We start from the raw sequence: 19345 nt of genomic DNA, 5'->3' as shown, positions 1-19345 counted from the left end.
ATACACCTTCATCCTATGGGCTGTGTGGCTTTCCCACACGCTTTCATTCTTCCTACTTTTCTGGTTTTGTCTGCAGTTTTCTTCCTCCAAACAGCATTGGTTCAAATAAGCCATCACATGGAAGCTTGCTTCATAGGCTCAAGATCACAAAATCAGCATCTCTCATCAGTTTCCCTCAGTATCTTCCACCTCCTTCTTCTTCCTCCTTTTGCCTCCAGTTCCTAGAGGTTTGTTGTTTTTGTTGGGGTTTTTTGTTGTTGTTGTTGTTTTTGTTGTTGTTATTTCTTCTCCCTCCCTTTTTTTTAAAGATTTTTTTTTTAAGATTTTATTTATTTATTCATGAGACACACACACACAGAGAGGCAGAGACAAGGCAGAGGGAGAAGCTGGCTCAAGGAGCCCGATGCGGGACTCCATCCCAGGACTCTAGAATCACGCCCTGGGCCGAAGGCAGGCGCCAAACCACTGAGCCACCCAGGGATCCCTCCCCCTCCTTTTTTTTTTTTTTTAAACCAGGAGTAGATGACATAAGCAACTTTCTGTTTATGTTCCTAAAGATGACGGAGCTTTGCCTGTGTGCCCTCGCCCTGGGCCAACCTACTCTTCAGCCACCTTCCTCTCCCGCCAGGCCCAGAGGAAGCAGGAATCCCAAAACAGAACCCCCTTCAGGTTCACAAAAAAACAATGGCTAATAGCTAATATGTATGAAGTCCTGACATTCTGCATATACTCTGTAATTTGGTCTCCCTCACACCACCAGGACACAGGCACAAATGCAAAAACACCAGGCTCCGGACAAGCAAACATCTTGTGCACAGTGACTTGGGTATCAGCTGGTGGAACAATTGTTTTTTTCCTATCAAGGGTAAAAATTTTCTTTTTGAGGAACTTGATACTGCACATTTTCAAAGAAAATCACATAAGAAAACAAAAATGGTATCTTCCTTCATCCTAGAAATAAATAAGAAGGGCATGACATTGCTTTTTAAATCACGACACTTGGCACTTCAGCACTAGCATTCCAAATGAACAGAAAAGGGGGAAAAAAAACCTTTTACTATATGTTTTAGGTTTCTTTGGTTGGGATTCTCCCTATATGTTAATTGATGTTCCTTCTTTCAAATCATATTTCCCAAACAGTTAACACCAGGAAAAAATATAAGCCTAGTGGCTGCTCTCTTGTCTTCCATGCAGGCATTCCCGGGATCTTGGCTTGCTAGAAAAATCTGCTGACATTTTTCCTTTTCTACTTGTTTGTTTCTTAAGGAATAATAGTAAACTTTCAAACATCCACATCTTGGTGAGTCTTCTACTTTATTGCTTGGATGTTCCTTTGGTGCTGGTAAGGCCATGGTCTGCTTTTTGCTTTGTTTTATTTTTTTGAATGGTTGTTAATTTTTTAGGTCACCTGCTGCTGGTGAAGTTGCCTGGGTAGTCTGTGTTGCTGAAACTAAACTCCAACCACCACACAACACTGGTCAGGGGAGCTGACGGGGTGACAAAGCGGTGAGCAAAATTATACCCATCACAAAAATTCATTAGGAATTGCTGATTTGCAGAATACTGAAGGTATTTGGCCCTTGTCTTCAAGGGAAGGTAATAGGGTTACTTTCAGAATGGCTCCTTTCCCAGTCTCCTTGGTTTTGCTATGGGGTGAGCCCCATCCACTCTCGTTTGAGTGGAATGCTCAGTGAAGCTCCTCAGAATTAGGTCCCAGGATGAGTCAACTCGTGTCACTGATGAACACAGGAGTGAGATTCTCAGCAACATAAAGGAACTGCCTCCTTCCTTCTGCTCCCTTGCCACCTCCATCATCCCCCCGACCCAGGACCATGCTTCTTTTTGTCTCAGCAGCCACTTGAGGACAGCAGAGTCTACAGGATTCTTCCCTGGTCTCTGGGTTTTCTTCCTAAGAAAGGCCTTTCTCGAACTGGTCCCAAAGTTTCGTCTCCTCAAATTCAAGCTAACTTTGGACTGAAATGCCTGGGGTTTGTTCTCCTTCCCCTACACCAGCCCCACCACAGAAGTTGTTATGGCTCTGCCTTCTAGAAAACCAGAACCTGCCCTTGTCTCCTCCTTCTATCCTTTTCAGTTTGTCCAAAATATCCATCCAAGTTATTCTGGTTGAGTCTCAGCACCTTCATTGAGTCTCAGTGCCTCTTTGCTACTATAAAGTTGGCATCTGGGCGACCACAATGGCAGGTGCCACTGTTGGGGAATCCATCAGCCTTACGTAGGAGCTTCCAACACCAGCTGCTACTTCCTGTTTGAAAGCTCAAGCCCCGAGTAGACCCACCAGTAAGTCAGTTTCCAGACAGAGGGACTTTTCTAGTTCTCAGTTCATTTGCACAACAGAGATGACACTAAACCCCCCTGGGCGCACAGGCTCCTCCCAGGCCAGGCAACTCTGCCAATCCCCTGGCTCCTCCCCTGGCTCTTGCTGATGATTCAACTGTGGGTTACGCACCTGCCCCATAGGATTGTGCTCCAGTTTACACTCCACCAGGACAGCCTCCCAGGATTGAACAGTGTTTTTTAATACCTCAGTCTTTCGTGTACTGTACTCAACAATTTTTGTCATGGTTGAGTATCACCTACACTATTAATTGTCTTTGATCAGCTCAGTTTTTATCTTTAAATTTAATTCACTTTTGTGTTGTCCTAAATCATATCACTTTCAAGATTCAGGATTTGAGGTGCCAATTATATATTATCAAATACACATTAACTAAACACATAATTATGAGAACTGAGTCCATCTGTGTCAACATAATACAACCATTTGTTCCAGGAAATCCTTGCCCAGGAAAGTAATACACCAATAAATAACTTTACTGTTTGCTTCAGGAAATTTCTGCAAATGACTTTTTTCAGGAAAACAGTGTGCCCACCTGAGAAAAACATTAGAAAGCAGTTTACTCCTGCATATCCTCACCTCGCTGTGTCCTCCCATCCCAAGTCCAGCCCTGGTCCATTCTTCAGACAGACCCATCTTTGACCTCTTGAGCCCAGACCTCAAAACCCTGTAAATATTCTTCCTTGAGCTCTGTGTCCTGACTCACAACTAAAACTGTCAGAAGAGTGTTCTCTTCCAATAAACACCTTTGCTTGCTCAACATTTGTTATGATCTTTTAGGAGCTGACCATTGGCATTATGAAACTTTAAAATGTTCACCCGTGGACCACCTAAAATCATCTCATTCACTAGAAAGAGTGCACAGAATACGAGTTGACCAAGATTCCATCTAAAAAATGGTAAGAGAGCAGTTCCTCTAGCACTTCGTGCTCGGCCACTCCCTGGCCTTCTCTTCCCCTTCCTATTTCCAACTCCTCACTTCATCCTCACCACCAAGGCCCTTTGTGCACCTAAGACCCTGCTCTCTATGACCCTGAAGGCAGGACCCAAACAAGGAGCAACAGCAATGACCCACAGTGAGCAGATCATAGGATAAGGCGAGATATTAAGTGATAAGTAGCCTCTGTGGTTTGAAAAGATTGTTAACTGAAAACACAATAATGGACAATTCGTGGAGTCAGTTATTACACTGGCCTCTGTAGCAAAATTTCAAGTAAATTGGGAAATCATCACCCCAATTTACATCACCCCATGATACAGAGCAGTATCATGCCCAGATGGATGCCCACATGCTATGATTTCAGAGTTCCAAGAAGGCTCCTCTGCTGCAAATTTCTTGCTTTTTTTCCATTTTCCCCACAATTCACAGGTGCTATACAATTTTAACTTTAGCTTTTTAACTTTAAGGACTACCTTTCTGTGTCCTGTGTATCTAGGGACATATGACAATAACAACCACTGATATTTATTGATCATTTTCTTAGTCAGTTCAGGCTCTATAATCAAAGTACCACTGACTGAGGGGTTTAAACAACTGCTGGTCCTCATAATCCTGGAGGCTTGAAGTCTAAGATCAAGATGCTGCAGATCTGTGTCTGGTGAGGACTCTCTTCCTGGTTTGCTGATGGTCATTTGCTCCCGCTGTCCTCACTTGCTGGAGAGAGAAAGAGCAATCTCACATCTCGGCTTCTAAGGACACTAATCTCATTCACGAGTGCCCCACCATTATGACTTAATCACCTCCCCCAAAGCTTCACCTCCAAATGCTCAAATCTCACATTAGAGATTAAGCTTCAATGTATGAACTTCGGGAGACATAAACAGTTAGTCCAGAGCAATCACTTACTATGGCTAAAATCTGTTTCAAGGTGTCTGTGTGCACCTACCTCTTCTGATTCTTAAAGATTCCTGTGAATGGGTAAAGGGGGAATTATTTCCCACAATTTAGAGATGAGGAAACTGAGGCTTGACAGGTTGAACCACTTGCCCAAGGTTACACAGACCCATGTTACCACTTTCCTGGCATCACCATGAATGGATTCACAATGTAAAAGCAGCATTCAGGGCACCTGGGTGGCTCAGTGGCTGAGCATCTGCCTTTGGCTCAGGTCGTGATCCTGGGGGCCTGGGATGGAGTCCTGCATCAGGCTCCCCGGAGGGAGCCCGCTTCTCCCTCTGCCTATGTCTTTGCCTCTCTCTCTGTGTCTTTCACGAATAAATAAATAAAATCGTTTTAAAAAATAAAATAGGGGATCCCTGAGTGGCTCAGCGGTTTGGCGCCTGCCTTCGGCCTGGGGCATGATCCTGGAGTTCCAGGATTGGGTCCCGCGTCAGGGTCCATGCATGGAGCCTGCTTCTCCCTCTTCCTGTGTCTCTGCCTCTCTCTCTCTCTCTCTCTCTCTCTCTCTCCCTCTCCCTCTCTGTATCTCTCATGAATAAATAAATAAAATATTTTTTAAAAATAAAATAAATTAATTTAAGGATATTTGCAATTCTAAGGTACAGAAATTTAGGACAAAAAGGAAGACAAGAGCTACTCAACATGTTATCAGTGAATTGGTGACTCATTGTCCACATGACCACTAATTTCTCACAACGGCTTCACACAGTAAGAATCATCAGCCTCATTTCTTCAGATTAGGATGCTGACAAGCACAAAGGCTAACATACAGCTAGAAGTTTCTGTATCAAGAATTCGAAATCAGCTTTGTCCTGCTTCAGAGGCTGTGCTCAGCACCATAAAGCTCCCAGGTCAGTCCTACCTTACCTCTACACGGAAGAGAAAGCATAGACTGAGTCAGCAATTTATGTGCCTCTACATTATGCCACATGCTGCCTCCAGGAAGCTGAAACTGCCTTGTTTAGGACTAGGGAAGCATGTTTACATACAATGAAACCTAATTCACTTGGAACACAACATGGATTTTAGCTTTAGTTTGATTTCTTTTTTTTGAGAACAATAGAGCAGAGGCTTTCGAATTTCTTTGAACTTGACCCACCGAATACAATGAATATGTCACACCCTCATACACACAAACACACATGTGTCACACACGTGTGTAACAAAGTTTCACAGAATAATACTCACACGTGAGAAGCACACTGACATTTGAGACTCTAGTCCAGTCTTTCTATTCTTTCTTATTTTTTTCTTTTGTCCGTGGTCTTACTTAATGATTCTTTTTTTGTTTGTTTGTTTGTTTATCGTGGTAAAACATGAGATCTACCCTCAAAACAAATTAAGCACACGATACAGTGGTAACTCTGGATGCCATGCTGTTCAACAGGGGCCAGAATACATCTGTCTTGTGCAACTGAAGCTGTATACTCCTTGAACACCTCCCCATTTCTCCTTCGGGTCAGCCCCTGCAACTACCCTTCTACTCCTGCTCTGAGTTTACCTATTTTAGATATCTCAGAGAAGTGGGGTCCTGCCTAGAAAGCCGTACAGTGACCCCTCAAAAAACGACAAAGAGATCTTTTCCTTTTTTTTTGATGCTGGTCATGACTCATTCTATTGATGTCAGTTGCTTCCTCAGTTTGTAATGCACCGCAAGAGGACTTGAATTTTTTTTTTTTTTTGTCGTTTTATATTACTCAGAGGACTTGTGAAATAGATGAGAAGAAATGGGGGGAAGGGGGTTAAAAAATGAATTATTGACGGCAACTCAGTGGAAATATTAACACTCATGCATTTTTAATTCTTGACAAGAGGAAGGTGCTTATAAACGCTGGTTATTTTCCGTACAGGCTGATCAAAGTGGTGACATCCCAGATTTGCTCCACTAAGCAGACATTTTAAAGTCCAAAGGAAGCCAGAACTCAAAGGTCAGTTCATCTTGGGTGTCTCCCATGCTGCTCCTCAGCCGCGCGGCCACCGGGACAGGCCTCCCTGCCTCCGAGGCCGTCAGCATCCGCCAGGTGGCGGTACCGAGCAGGCGCCGCCGGGCCGGGCCTCTGCAGGCTGCCAGGCAGGTGGAGCTCCGCCCAGAGAGGATTTCGAAACCCCGGTTCCCCAGCAATTGACGCGAACTTGGCCTGCAAGTTGACTCAACGCTCCTGGCGCGTTTCTGCCTTTTCCTGGAACGTCCCAGGATTTTAGCCGCATTCTTGAGGACAGGCTAGCATTTAACATTGCTCATATGCTCGGCTGTCTTCCTGTGGCAGTACAGATGAACCGCTGCTCTGTGAAGCCAGAGCCATCAGAATGTCGGTGTTTATCAATAATCTGCGATGGTAGATGCCATTTATCTTTTTTTAATTTTTATTTATTTATGATAGTCACACAGAGAGAGAGAGAGAGAGGCAGAGACACAGGCAGAGGGAGAAGCAGGCTCCATGCACCGGGAGCCCGACGTGGGATTCGATCCCGGGTCTCCAGGTCGCGCCCTGGGTCAAAGGCAGGCGCCAAACCGCTGCGCCACCCAGGGATCCCGGTATATGCTATTTAGCTTGCATTTCTTGCCTCTTCCTTGTAGCATTCGAGAAACACCGTAGGTCCTCACGTCTTTTCACTTGCTAACAATTTCTATTTCTCTTAGTTGTTCCACATAAAGTCACTGGAAATATTTAATGGACATTTTAGTTCTTATTATCCAACTGAAAAGGATGGTCTTCTCGAATACACATTGGCAAGCCACTTTCTCTGAAAAAAAAAAAACTAATAGCTGGTATGTACTTTTTGCAAGGTAGGAGCAGTCTTTTGAAACAACCCCATGTATGAGAGATTTTATTTTGTTTTAAGACTTTATTTATTTATTCATGGGAGACAAAGAGAGAGAGGGGGTCAGAGACACAGGCAGAGGGAGAGAAGCAGGCTCCATGCAGGGAGCCCGACGTAGGACTCGATCCCGGGTCTCCAGGATCACTCCCTGAGCCAAGGCAAGCGCTTAACCGCTGAGCCACCTGCTCTGCTCTGTAGGAGAGATTTTAAAAATTCTCAAGTGATGCTTGTTTACAAGACTTGTTTATATTTACTTGGAGGCCTTATTTTTACAATATTTTTGGTGTAAGAGAAGATATTTATGAATGATTTTACTTTGCTACTTATTATATTCTTATATCGTTTGAATTTTTATGAATACATTTTACTTTTACAAATAAAGATGCTTTTGTTATTAAAATGCTATGTGACTATGAGGAAAAAACAGACTTTAGTATGGCATTACTCAGAAAGCTATTACCAGTAAATCAGTTGAAGGCACGCACAATTTAAGTGCAGTATAGATTAATCCTGACCGTGGATTGCTGATTTAGGAAATGATATTTCTGAATTTAGGTCATGTCTACCATATTCCTGTCTACTCTTAAGTATCCTTGTTAAAGTGGAAAGAACATCAAGTCGGTCATTATTCTAAATGTAAAACAATTAGTAAGAAACTGGTAGTAGTGTGGTCAGTTGTTAAAAACAACAAAATCAATATCTCTAATACTTTACTGTCCTTCAAGCTCTGCAGTAAGCCACGTGCATGCGGTGGTCCATAGGTTTAGAGCAGGAGAAGCACTTTCATTTACATAAGCCCATTTTGTACTTGTACAATGTATATGGGCATCTCAACGTCCTAAGATCTAAAATTCTGCACGTAAGGTCCTTTATCTAATAAGTTACAGAGCCAGGAAGGACCAACCATGTGATTCTGAGTTCAAAGCTACTTGCCTTTCATTTTTGTGGGCTTGAAGGCTATGCCCACAAATGCTCCCCACATGAGGAAGAGGAAGTTATTTTAGTAGGCATTTGAAGCTTTGCTCTTTCTTGCTTTTCCTTTATCTGCATGAGGGGAGTGAGCCAGGAGGCAGGACAGGAATGATTCAAAAGATCACTGTGTGTGCCAATCATCCTCACACCCAGCATCAGAACTGGGTTCTTGGTGACACCCTTGGGGTAGGCTGCACAGGTCCTAGTGATGCTGAATCATGATGCTACGTTGGTTTGTGACATTGTACACCACCTCTCCAACTGCAGCTCCCTGAGGCACGACCACGTGTTTACAGAGCTGCTAAGTGTGTGTTGATCACCTTCAGAGTGCTCGGGGCTCACGTAGGGCTGGGGACATGGAATTGAGCACAGCAGATAGGCTCCCTGCCCACCCAGAGTTTGAAGTCTAGCAGGGGAGACGGACATTAACAAACAAGCACACAAACAAACATATAATCAAGTCACTAACTCTACTGTGAGACAAAAAGTGAAAGCTTTATGACAGATAACAACAGAATAAGGCATCATTTAAATGGGATGAGGGGTGTGTCAGGATGTTTCTCTCAAGGAGCATTATTTCAACTGAGACCAAAACAATGAGTTGGGATTTATCAGGAAAGATTATGGTAAGTGTTCCAAGAAGACAGACTGCCCTATACAAAAGCCCTGAGGTAGGAAAATGCTCTGTTTATTGGAGGACCCAAAGCTCATATGGCCCCGGGCCCAGTGAGCCAAGGGGAGGTGATGGGAGATGCTCCAGCATTGGAACCTTGTTGTCCATATGAGGAATTGTGTGATTTATCCTAACAACAGTGGCAAACCATTGATGAGTTTTAAGTAGAGAAAAGACATAATCAGATTTAAGTCTTTATATTTCTATTTTATTTTTTTAAGCTTTCTTTATTTGAGAGGGAAGGGAGGAGAGGCAGGTTCCAAGCTAAGCTCAGACCCTGAAGCGGGGCTGGATCCCATGACCCTGAGATCATGACCTGAGCCGAACTCAACAGTGGGACGCTTCACCAACTGTACCGCCCAGATGCCCCCCGATTTATGTTTTTAAAAGATGCCACTGGTGGCTTTGATTCAATGAGAATGGAGTGAGGGTCTTGGACTAGCCATGAGGCTCCTGCAGGGGTGCAGGGGCAGATGACAGACCTCTGTGGGGGTGGGGGAGGGAGGTAAAGGGAAAGAGGAACTCCTCAGCTGGGAATCAAATAGTGTGGAAGGAATGTGCACTTGTGAGGGACAAGCTCGTGGGGGACGTGGGGGACGTTCAAGTGGAGAAGTCAAGGAGGCACTCAGCTTTGAGAGTCCCTTGTTGAAGGGCACCGGGGTGGCTCAGTAGTTGAGTGTCTGCCTTCGACTCAGGCCGTGATCCTGGGGTCCTGGGTCCTGGGATTGAGGCCTACATCAGGCTCTGGGTGAGGAGTCTGCTTCTCCCTCTGCCTATGTCTCTGTGTCTCTCATAAATAAGTTAATAAAATCTTTTTAAAAATAGTGCCTTGTCAAAAAGAGAAGATTAGGCTGAGTTACAGCTTTGGGAGGTGCCATCCCTGAGATGGTACTGAAACCCAGTGAAATCTTCTTGGGAGAAAGAGCTCCAGTGAAAGAGAGAAAGGCCCAGAACTCAGCCCAAGGATACTTGTATGTTAAATAGTGGTTAAAGGAGCTGGAGAAGGGGCCAGCAGGGCAGTGGGAGGCAAACCAGGAGAGCGTTCTGAGGATGCAGCGGCAGATGCTGCCAAATGCTGTGGAGGGTCCATCAAGGTGAGGACCGTGACCTCTGTCTTAGAAATGCAATCAATGGTAGTTCAGAGGAGAGCAGCACATTTTAGAAATGTAATTTCAACTAGAAGGAGCTGCCATTCTTCTTTACTTTCAAGGAGGGCCTTTTAGCCATATAGCTCTAAAACTCGCCTGACTAGAATATTTTATTTCTGAGCAGTCAGATTTCTGGGCTTTCTGTAGCAGCTAGATTGGTACGAGTTGTCAGTACTACCTTTTTTTCCCTCCTAACTTTTAATTATGAAAAATTTCAAGCATACAGAAAAGTTAGAATTATGCAGTGAACACTTGTGTATCTATCAGTTAGATTCTACAGTTAATATTTTCCTATACCTGCATGTGTCTACCCATCTATCCATCGAATCATCCTTCCATCCATCCACCAACCCATATTATTTTTTGGATGCATTTTATTTTATTTTGTTTTATTTTATTTTATTTTATTTTTGGATGCATTTTAAAGTAACTTTTAGGGTCAGCCTGGGTGGCTCAGCGGTTTAGCGCCACCTTCAGCCCAGGGCCTGATCCTGGAGACCCAGGATCAAGTCCCACGCCGGGCTCCCTGCATGGAGCCTGCTTCTCCCTCTGCCTGTGTCTCTCTGCGCCCTGCCCCCCCCCCCCCCCCCCCGTGCCCCATGTCTCTCATGAATAAATAAATAAAAATCTTTAAAAAAAAAAAACAACAAAGTAAGCTTTAGGCATCAGAACATTTCACAACCAAACACTCTAGTCTCTATATCATTAATAACAGTTCAGGGATCCCTGGGTGGCGCAGTGGTTTGGTGCCTGCCTTTGGCCCAGGGCACGATCCTGGAGACCCGGGATTGAATCCCACATCAGGCTCCTGGTGCATGGAGCCTGCTTCTCCCTCTGCCTATGTCTCTGCCCCTCTCTCTCTCTCTCTCTGTGACTATCATAAATAAATAAAAATTAAAAAAAAAGAAAGAAAATAACAGTTCAATACCTGTTATGGTTTGATTTCCTTTGAAGTTTTATAAGAATGAAACTTTAAATCCTTTTTTAAAAATTTTATTGATTTATTTGAGACAGAGTAAACAAGAGAGAGAGAGCCCAAAAGCAAGGGCAGAGAGAGAGGAAGAGGGAGAAACAGACTTCCTTACTGAGTGGGGGAGCCTGACAACGGGGCTCAATCCCAGGACCCTGAGATGGTGACCTGATCCGAAGGCAAGTGATTAACCAACTGAGCCAAACTGAGCCAAAACTTTAAATCTTAAGTGTACCAGTGGATGCCTTTTGACGAACGCATAACCTTGTGCATCCATGCTATTATGTTAGGAACATTACATCACCTCACAACTTCTGTCCCTGCTGCTTTTTCTTTCAGAAAGTGCAGATAACCTAGGTAAGGAATCCCGATGCTGGGCTCATGGTAAAAACACAGCAAGTGTTCCTTCCCTTCTCCCTGCTGCCAGGGAACTTTGCCGCTGCTCATATACATTCAGCCACGTTTTCACCAAGATGGGAACAGACATGGACCTCTTCCTAAAAGTGCTTTCATAAACATTTCACAGTCAACCCTTTGTACAGAAGGACAATGGTGTCCAGTGAACCAAGCCCAACCCAGGAAATCATAATTCCTCACTCAGAAGCCTGCCCTGCTGGTGCTGAGCAAGCTCATGTCATAGCCCTCCTGTTTGTAAAACAGGAACAATACCTATCTATATCATACAGGTGTGAAAATTACCTTGGTATTTTAATATAGGAACTAATATAGCCCTGGGAGAACAGGTAAAAATACCCCAATGCCAGATAGTAAGCATCATGGCTAAGCTGCCACATTTGCACTGTTTGCCCCATCGGTGCCCTGTCCTCACTTCATGGCTAGAGTGAGAAGAGGCCGAATCAGGGACATACTGGGTGCGGGGTTGCACCTGCTTAGATCTGACACCAGAATGAGGACTAGAGTTACCAACTTTGTCTTATCAGTTCAAATATCTGTTGTTAACAACTCCTGAAAGAGACTATGGGGTGACTTTAGTTGTTTATTTTATTTATAACTGAACTTCAGGGTGGTCATACATGAGACTGATTTGTTGGAATGAGTAGAGTTTCTCAATTGCTGGTTTTAAGGAACCCAGAGATGTAAGTTGAGGTGACAATAGATTTTAAGATTTTTTTTAAAGATTTGTTTGTTTATTTGAGAGAGAAAGAGAGTGAGTTAGAGAGAGAGAGAGAGCATGCACCAAGCAGGGGGGAGGAGCAGAGGGAGAGGGAGAAGCAGGATCCCTGCTGAGCAGGGAGTCCAATACGGGACTCCATCTCAGGACCCTGAGATCATGACCTGAGCCAAAGCAGAGGCTTAACCAACTGAGTCACCCAAGGGCCCCAGTTTTTAAGATTTAGTTGAAATTTTCATGAACCTTGCTCCCAAGCTCTATGATTAGCCTAATGATCTCCCCAGAGTTACTCATTAGTTATTGAGATTATACAGGCTCGTGTTTACTTCTGGTTTCAAAGCCCTGGTTCTTCTGAACTCATATCTCTCTTGGGGTCCACTTCCTCTGCCACCATCTTTTTTCCTGTTCTGGGCCAACCTAGTCATGGAATTCAGCCTGTTTTCTTTAATTTCCCCAATGACGACTTTCCAAAGCAAAGCCCTGTGGAATCCCATCTCTCTCTCTTTCACCTCTCCCTTCTACTCTCAAGTAGACTCTCAAATTCCCCCTTGATGGTTAGATTTGGATTGGTTTAGCTGTGACTTTACTTCCATGTGTTCTTCCATCCATAGTCCCAGGGTCTTACTTTCCACCCATAAGTGGATAATCACAATATTTTCTAAATAAAGGTAGTTCTCTATGAGGATCTGTGGTGCAAATTCCTTAATGTATGTATATCTGAGTCTTAAAAAAAAAAAGATTTCATTTATTTATTCATGAGAGACACAGAGAGAGAGATTGGGGCAGAGACACAGACAGAGGGAAAAGCAGGCTCCATGCAGGGAGCCCGATGTGGAACTCAATGCCGGGACCCCAGGATCACCCCCTGGGCCGAAGGCAGGTGCTAAACCGCTGAGCCACCCAGGTGTCCCTGTATAGCTGAGTTTTGACTGACCACCCCTGCACACTCAAAAAAATCTGCATAACTCTTAACTCCACCAGAACTTAACTATTAGTAGCCTACTGCTGACTAGAAGCCTTACCGATAACATAAACAGTTGATTAACAGTTTTTGTATGTTGTATGTACTATATACTGAATTCATACAATAAAGTAAGCTAGAGAAAGGGAAGTGTTATTAGAAAAATCGTAAGCATGAGAAAATACATTTGTGGTACTGTGCTGTCTTTATCAAGAGAAAAAGTGTATGTGTGTACAAGTGGACTCATGCAGTTCAAACTGGTGTTGGTCAAAGGTCAACTGGATACACACATGCACATACATAATACATGTAAGTTTATATGTGAGTCATATGCATGTACAGAACATACAGCATGTAGAAATATATAGATAATTACTTGAACGTGTGTAACTAAGTATATAATACACATCACATGCACATACATATGAACACCTGATTATAGCTTATGATGACTTTCATCTGCAAAAATCTAAACCACCTTCACCATGGAGGTGGTGAAGTCTTCAGCTCCTGCTTCGTGCTCTTGGATTCTCATCTTATTTCTGCCTTGCCATGAATCCTCCTCTAGGACTGAAATGGATCCCACCCAGTTTGTGCTGTTTAGTATAGAAAATGAGAGACTGGAAATATCTGTTCAGTTACTCAGTTTGTTCAATCACACATTCACTCAACATACGATAATCGAGCACCTACAATGGAGGGCCATTAGATCCCATAGAAGAGGAGAGATGAGTAAAGAAGGGAGGGGTCCGTGTCCCCGTAAACTTAAAATCCAGCTGGGTGTGCAACACTTAGCACACATGAGCCAAAACATCCTCAAACGCACAATTCTCATCAGAAGAACAGCAAATTAGAGCAGAAAGCTGAAGCCTTGCAGTGTACACCAACGCTGCTGTTTCAGCAGAATGAGCAGGAGGAAAAAAACCACTGTGGTCAAAAGAAACTGCTGGCTTATGGATTTTTTTTTAATTACAATTTGCATGCTCTTCTAACAGCGTTAGTTCTGCTTAGATGGCAGAGTGGCTTTCATGAAAGTATGAGCTCAGCCTTGTCTTATGCCTGTTTAAAAAAAAAAAAAAAAGAGGTCAGGTAAAATGACTGTAGTAACAGCACCAAGCTAGTTGAAAACCACAGTGTCTTTCAGATGAGACAGAAAAACCGCACACTGGAAATTTTTTTGCTTGCTAAAACCCCCTTGTCTCAGAAGCACACACATAGGCAATTTCCTCTTTTCTTCTTAGGAGTGTCCTCAAGGAAAACAGCTTTCAAAATCTAGGTGTTAGAGCAGTAGAGCAGTTTAGCAACCTCGGTGAATTTTGACTGAGCAGCAAGTGCTCCCTGAGTATTAAGGGAGCACGTGCTTAGGAAGTACTTGGAGCTGGTCAGTGTCTGGATAAGTCACACTGCTCAAAGAGAAGTCGTTCTGATTTACCCAGGTCTGTACAAACTCAGAAGTCCGAGGTACTAGGAATCTATTCCCACTAATATCAATATATTATGCTCTGGGTTGTTGCTTTTTTTTCTGCCAGTTTGGTTTTCGATTGTGGCCAAAGTTGGAAGCTGTAGAACTGAGATGGGGTAAAGGAAGAGCAGATGTATCTACATGGCTATATTTGGGAAGAGGGACTTAATCCTTATGTAGCTCTTCCAAATCTCTTCATATAGTACTGCAATTTATAACTGAACTCTACACTGAATATTCTCATCATTGAAAACATTTTAAACCACTTTGGAACAGAAATGAGTAACGTCTGAATACATTTTCAAAAACCCATGCCATCTATACTGGAGAATATCTACATAAAAGCTAAACAACTTCATCAATGTTCATTAGATATCAAAGTGGACCCAAGTTCAGAAAACAGAAGGACTCTCATTCTTTTTTTTTTTTTTTAAACAATTTTTTTTCATTTATTTATGATAGTCACACACACAGAGAGAGAGAGGCAGAGACATAGGCAGAGGGAGAAACAGGCTCCATGCATCGGGAGCCTGATGTGGGATTTGATCCGGGGTCTCCAGGATCGCGCCCTGGGCCAAAGGCAGGCGCTAAACCGCTGCGCCACCCAGGGATCCCCAGGACTCTCATTCTATATGCTGATCAACATGGCCTATGTGTGGTTTTGATTATTTTTAAAATCAAAAGCATTTTTCATGTGTGCATGGAGGAATTTACATAGGAATTTCATGAAGAAGAGGAAATATTAAGATAGTGAAGGGTGATATCTGTGTATGCAGAGGAATGATATGACCACCTATTTCTTGGTGGTAGTGAAATATGTAACTTTTCATTATCGACCCCCCAAAAAAGAGGCAGAGCTAAAAGAAAACAAAAGCATTTCTTTGGGGTCCCAGATTTGCAATTTGGGGAACACAGATTTGGGCAGCAACTCAAATAGTGTCTTCCCAGTGAACAAAAGTCAAGCGTTTTAAAAGAGGAAAGAGAGTGTTTGTGTAAGTTGCTTACAAAGAATTTTGACTGGTGTTGGTCATAGAAAACTAATCTTTGCCCAATATAATTGATTGCTAAAGCTACTACTAAGCAAAATCTTGCTATTGTTGCAAGTTTCAGGTGTTTGTGCTGAGTCCTTGGGATATTTTCAATTTGGCCAGTGCAAAAGTTCATGGTTGCACCGGTGAGGACATGTGTAAGGCTCACCAGCTTTATAGTCCTCCTGGCTCAGTTTGAACATTCCTTGATGCAAGTGATCCCACTTCGTTTCACCTTTCACGCCTAGAGCCTCCACAATGGATTGATGCAGGTTTTCACATTCTACCCAAGTTAGACAGGCCTTTTGTAGGAATTGCTCTCGTTTTCCTTGTACATTCTGTGACAAAATTTAAGATAAAATATTTATTAAAGGAAATACTGATGGTCTTAATTTCAAAACATTTAACGAGATGAACCTAGCATGCTGGGCATGATATTAAGAGAAATTGCACATTGTTTCATAAATTTGTAGTTTTCATTCTCATGCTTCATCAAACCATAAAAGAACTGGACGTTCCTGAGGGAAATCCTTACTTCTCATGTGATGCTCCTCCTTATTCTTTTTACTTATTTATATTGTTTAATGAAATCAGGCAATCACATGATGTACTTAAACTTGAAAAATCCCTTAAGCTGATACTTCAAATTCTATCCAGGTCTAGTGTTAATTCTCTAAGTTTGCGTGAATGCTAGAAAAATCCTCTTCCTGTATGACAGACTTAGTATCATGAACAGCGGGGAGAGGACAGACTGTTGGCCAATGATGTTGAAAATATCAATGGTGACTATCTTAGGGCAATAGGTTCTTAGGTTACTTTTTTTTTTTTTTTAGATTTTTTAATTTATTCCTAACAGACACAGAGAGAAAGAGGCAGAGACACAGGGAGAGGGAGAAGCAGGCTGTCTGCAGGGAGTCCCATGTGGGACTCAATCCTGGAACCCTGGGATCATGCCCTGAGCCAAAGGCAGATGCTCAACCACTGAGCCATCCCTCTCAGGTGACTTTTAATATACTTCTTCAAATGTTAAATAATTATGTGAACTTTAACAGTGATCATGAGTTGTTTATATAATCAGAAAGCAATTTCCATTGTAAAAATACAGTATTGGAAAAATTGGCTTCTAGGTGTAAATAAATAAATTAGATTTTTATTACCTAACTCCCTATGCACAGATAAGTTACAGAAAGAATAAAGACCAAACACACTTTTACACTCTTAGAATGAAATATATAGATTGTCTTCATGAACTTGAGTTAAGCAGAATTTCTTAAAACAAGAGAGAGCATGACTCACAAAGAAAAAGGTTTATAGGGCAGCCCGGGTGACCCAGCGGTTTAGCACCGCCTTCAGCCCAGGGTGTAATCCTGGAGACCAGGGATCGAGTCCCGCATCGCGCTCCCTGCATGGAGCCTGCTTCTCTCTCTGCCTCTCTCTGCCTCTGTGTGTGTGTGTGTGTGTGTGTGTGTGTGCCTCTCATGAATAAATAAATAAAATCTTTTAAAAAATAATAAAAAAGAAAAAGGTTTATAAATTTGCTTGTAATTTTTAAATGATGCCAAAATTAAAGCTTAGCTTAAAAATCTGGTTAAAAGCAAGTTATGGGATGCCTGGGTGGCTCAGCAGTCAAGCGTCTGCCTTTGGCCTAGGATGTGATCCTAGAGTCCCCGGATCGAGTCCCACATCGGGCTCCCTGCAGGGAGCCTGTTTCTCCCTCTGCCTGTGTCTCTGCCTCTCTCTCTCTCTGCATCTCTCATGAATAAATAAATAAAATCTTTAAAAAGGAAAAAAAGAAAACAAGTCATATGGGGCACCTGAGTGGCTCAGTTAAGCAATTGACTCTTGATTTCTTTGGCTCACATCCCAATCTCTGGGTAATGATGTCAGCTGCATTGGGTTCTGCACTGGGTATGGTGCCTGCTTGGAATTCTATCTCACCCTCTCCCTCTGCCTCCCCCGGGCAGTGCGCCTGCCTGCTCTTTCTTGCTCTCTCATCTCTTTCTCTCTAATTAAAACAAAAACAAAAACATAAAACAAGCCATACACTAGGAGAAAGTATTATAACATGTTTTACAAAGTATCCAAGATATACAAGGAATTAAGATTAATAAGCAATAAAAACAACTCCCCCCCCAATTTTTGAAAATGGGCAAAAAATATGCACAAGAAACAGAAAAAGAAAATAAAATCACCAAAATTCACAAAAATATGCTCCTCCTCACTGTATTGAGAGATACACACATTAAATTAGATCCTCTTTGTCTATAAAATGTTGAATCTGACAATATGAGATGGTGAAAAAATGAAAAATAGGAACTTGCAAAATCTACTAGTGGGAGTGAAAATAAATACAACTACTTTTTAAAAAGATTCTATATATTTATTTGAGAGAAAGAGACAGAACTCGTGTGGCGTGGGGCGGGGGGGTAGCAGAAGGAGAGAGATAAGCAAGCTCCACACTGAGCGTGATGCTGGACACAGGGCTTGATCCCAAAAGCCTGAGATCATGACCTGAGCCAAAACCAAGAGTCCAAGGCTCAACCAACTGAGCTGCCTGGACATCCCTAAATACAACTATTTTGATGTCAAATTAACAATATCTAGTAAAGAGGTACCTGGCTGGCTCAGCCATGGAGTGTGTGACTCTTGAGGTGCAACTCACAGGGTCATGAGTGCAAATCCCAAATTAAGCAAAGAGATTACTTAAAAAATAAATAAATAAAAAGATAACTGTTTAAAAAACCAAATAAAGAAAAAAAAAAGCAATACCCAGTAAAACTAAAATTTTACATTCCTTGTGACCTAAAAGGTCCTCCTGTAGAGAAACTTGCAAATATGTGCATAGGAGATAGCTATAAGAAGCTAGGGACAATTTGAAACCCATCAGAGAGGAAATGAAAAATAAAGTTTGTATTCTCAAGAACATTCAAATAGCAATTTAAAAAACGAACTAGGTCTCTATGTATTAATATTGTTAGAGGGAATAAACTGGGTTGCAGAAATAAACAATATGATACAAATTATCTTAAAATAAAAAACCACTGTATATATTGTTGATGGATACGTATATACATAATAACTAAAGTCATGTACTGGGAAGGAAAGTGAAGTAAGGTAATTGAAGAATTTTATCTGAATATTATATTATTTTTATTAAAATATTTATTAAAATAAATAAATAAATAAATAAATAATAAAAAAAATTTATAAAGCTGACTACCAGAAGTAAAAGTAATGACTCTCATTCTTGCTTGTCACAGACCCTGACCAGATAAGCAGAATTGCAGTGTCTAAGCTACAGGAAGAGAACCTACAGGGCACCTGTGTGGAGCCACACTTTGGCAGTAAGGGCACTGAGCAGTGGTCAACCTCAATTTCTATTTACAAACATGATGTGGTTAGAACACTACTGAATGCCCAGCAGGAATCTAGATGATGCCTCGCGAAGAGTGCCCACTGTGAAGAGCCATCTCACTCACAGATACCACAAGATACTAATAGTTTCTGAAATACAGACCCATACCATGGGGGTTGGCGGGGGGCGGGGGAGCGGGGCGCACTGCTCTCCAGCCTGAAGAAGATTACATTGAAAGAAGAAATTGAAAACATTTTGAAGAAAAACTCATATTGGACATGGGGTGGGTCAAGTCAGTCTGAAAAATCTCCCTTCCCCTCCAAAAGATTGCCTTTATTTTTTTTTAATTTATCTTTATTGGGGCACCTGAATGGCTCATTGGTTGAGCATCTGCCTTAGGCTCAGATCATGATCCCAGGGTCCTGGGATCCAGCCCTGCATTGGGCTTCCTGCTTGTACTCTCTCTCTCTCTCTCAAATAAATAAATAAAATCTTAAAATATATATTTATCTTTATTTATTTGAGAGAGTGTGAGCAGAGTGGGGGCAGAGGGATAGGGAGAGAG

At 42.4% G+C, this 19345-nt stretch overlaps 1 protein-coding gene and 1 long non-coding RNA gene across 9 annotated transcripts in view; one reads left to right on the top strand and one right to left on the bottom strand.

The window, feature by feature from the left end:
- The window catches only part of LOC140634956 (uncharacterized), a 119645-nt gene that overhangs the window by 52413 nt on the left and 47887 nt on the right, over positions 1–19345 (bottom strand). For 3 of the 8 annotated variants that reach the window (XR_012032283.1, XR_012032282.1, XM_072828740.1), the window contains 2 exons: positions 15595–15763; positions 13880–13994 (listed from right to left, as the gene is read on the bottom strand). The exons of 1 other annotated variant lie outside the window; for it this stretch is intronic. Coding sequence is in view for 5 of the 7 variants with exons in the window: in XM_072828740.1 (XP_072684841.1) it covers positions 13978–13994; positions 15595–15763 (186 nt within the window). In the remaining 2 variants the exon portion in view is untranslated. Of the gene's footprint in view, positions 1–3490; positions 4011–6654; positions 7002–13879; positions 13995–15594; positions 15764–19345 lie in introns of those variants that run through there. 4 more of the 8 variants (XM_072828739.1, XM_072828737.1, XM_072828738.1 and 1 more) reach the window with 4 other exon arrangements.
- LOC140634958 (uncharacterized) lies at positions 869–7434 on the top strand. Its single transcript, XR_012032285.1, has 4 exons — positions 869–1506; positions 3137–3255; positions 4856–5107; positions 6107–7434. It is a non-coding gene; the product is annotated as an uncharacterized lncRNA (long non-coding RNA).

Source organism: Canis lupus, chromosome 6 (assembly GCF_048164855.1).
Source record: "Canis lupus baileyi chromosome 6, mCanLup2.hap1, whole genome shotgun sequence".
Taxonomy (NCBI): Eukaryota; Metazoa; Chordata; class Mammalia; order Carnivora; family Canidae; genus Canis; species Canis lupus.
Note: the sequence above shows the minus strand (reverse complement) of the source record. Positions and strands in the feature narration are given on the sequence as shown.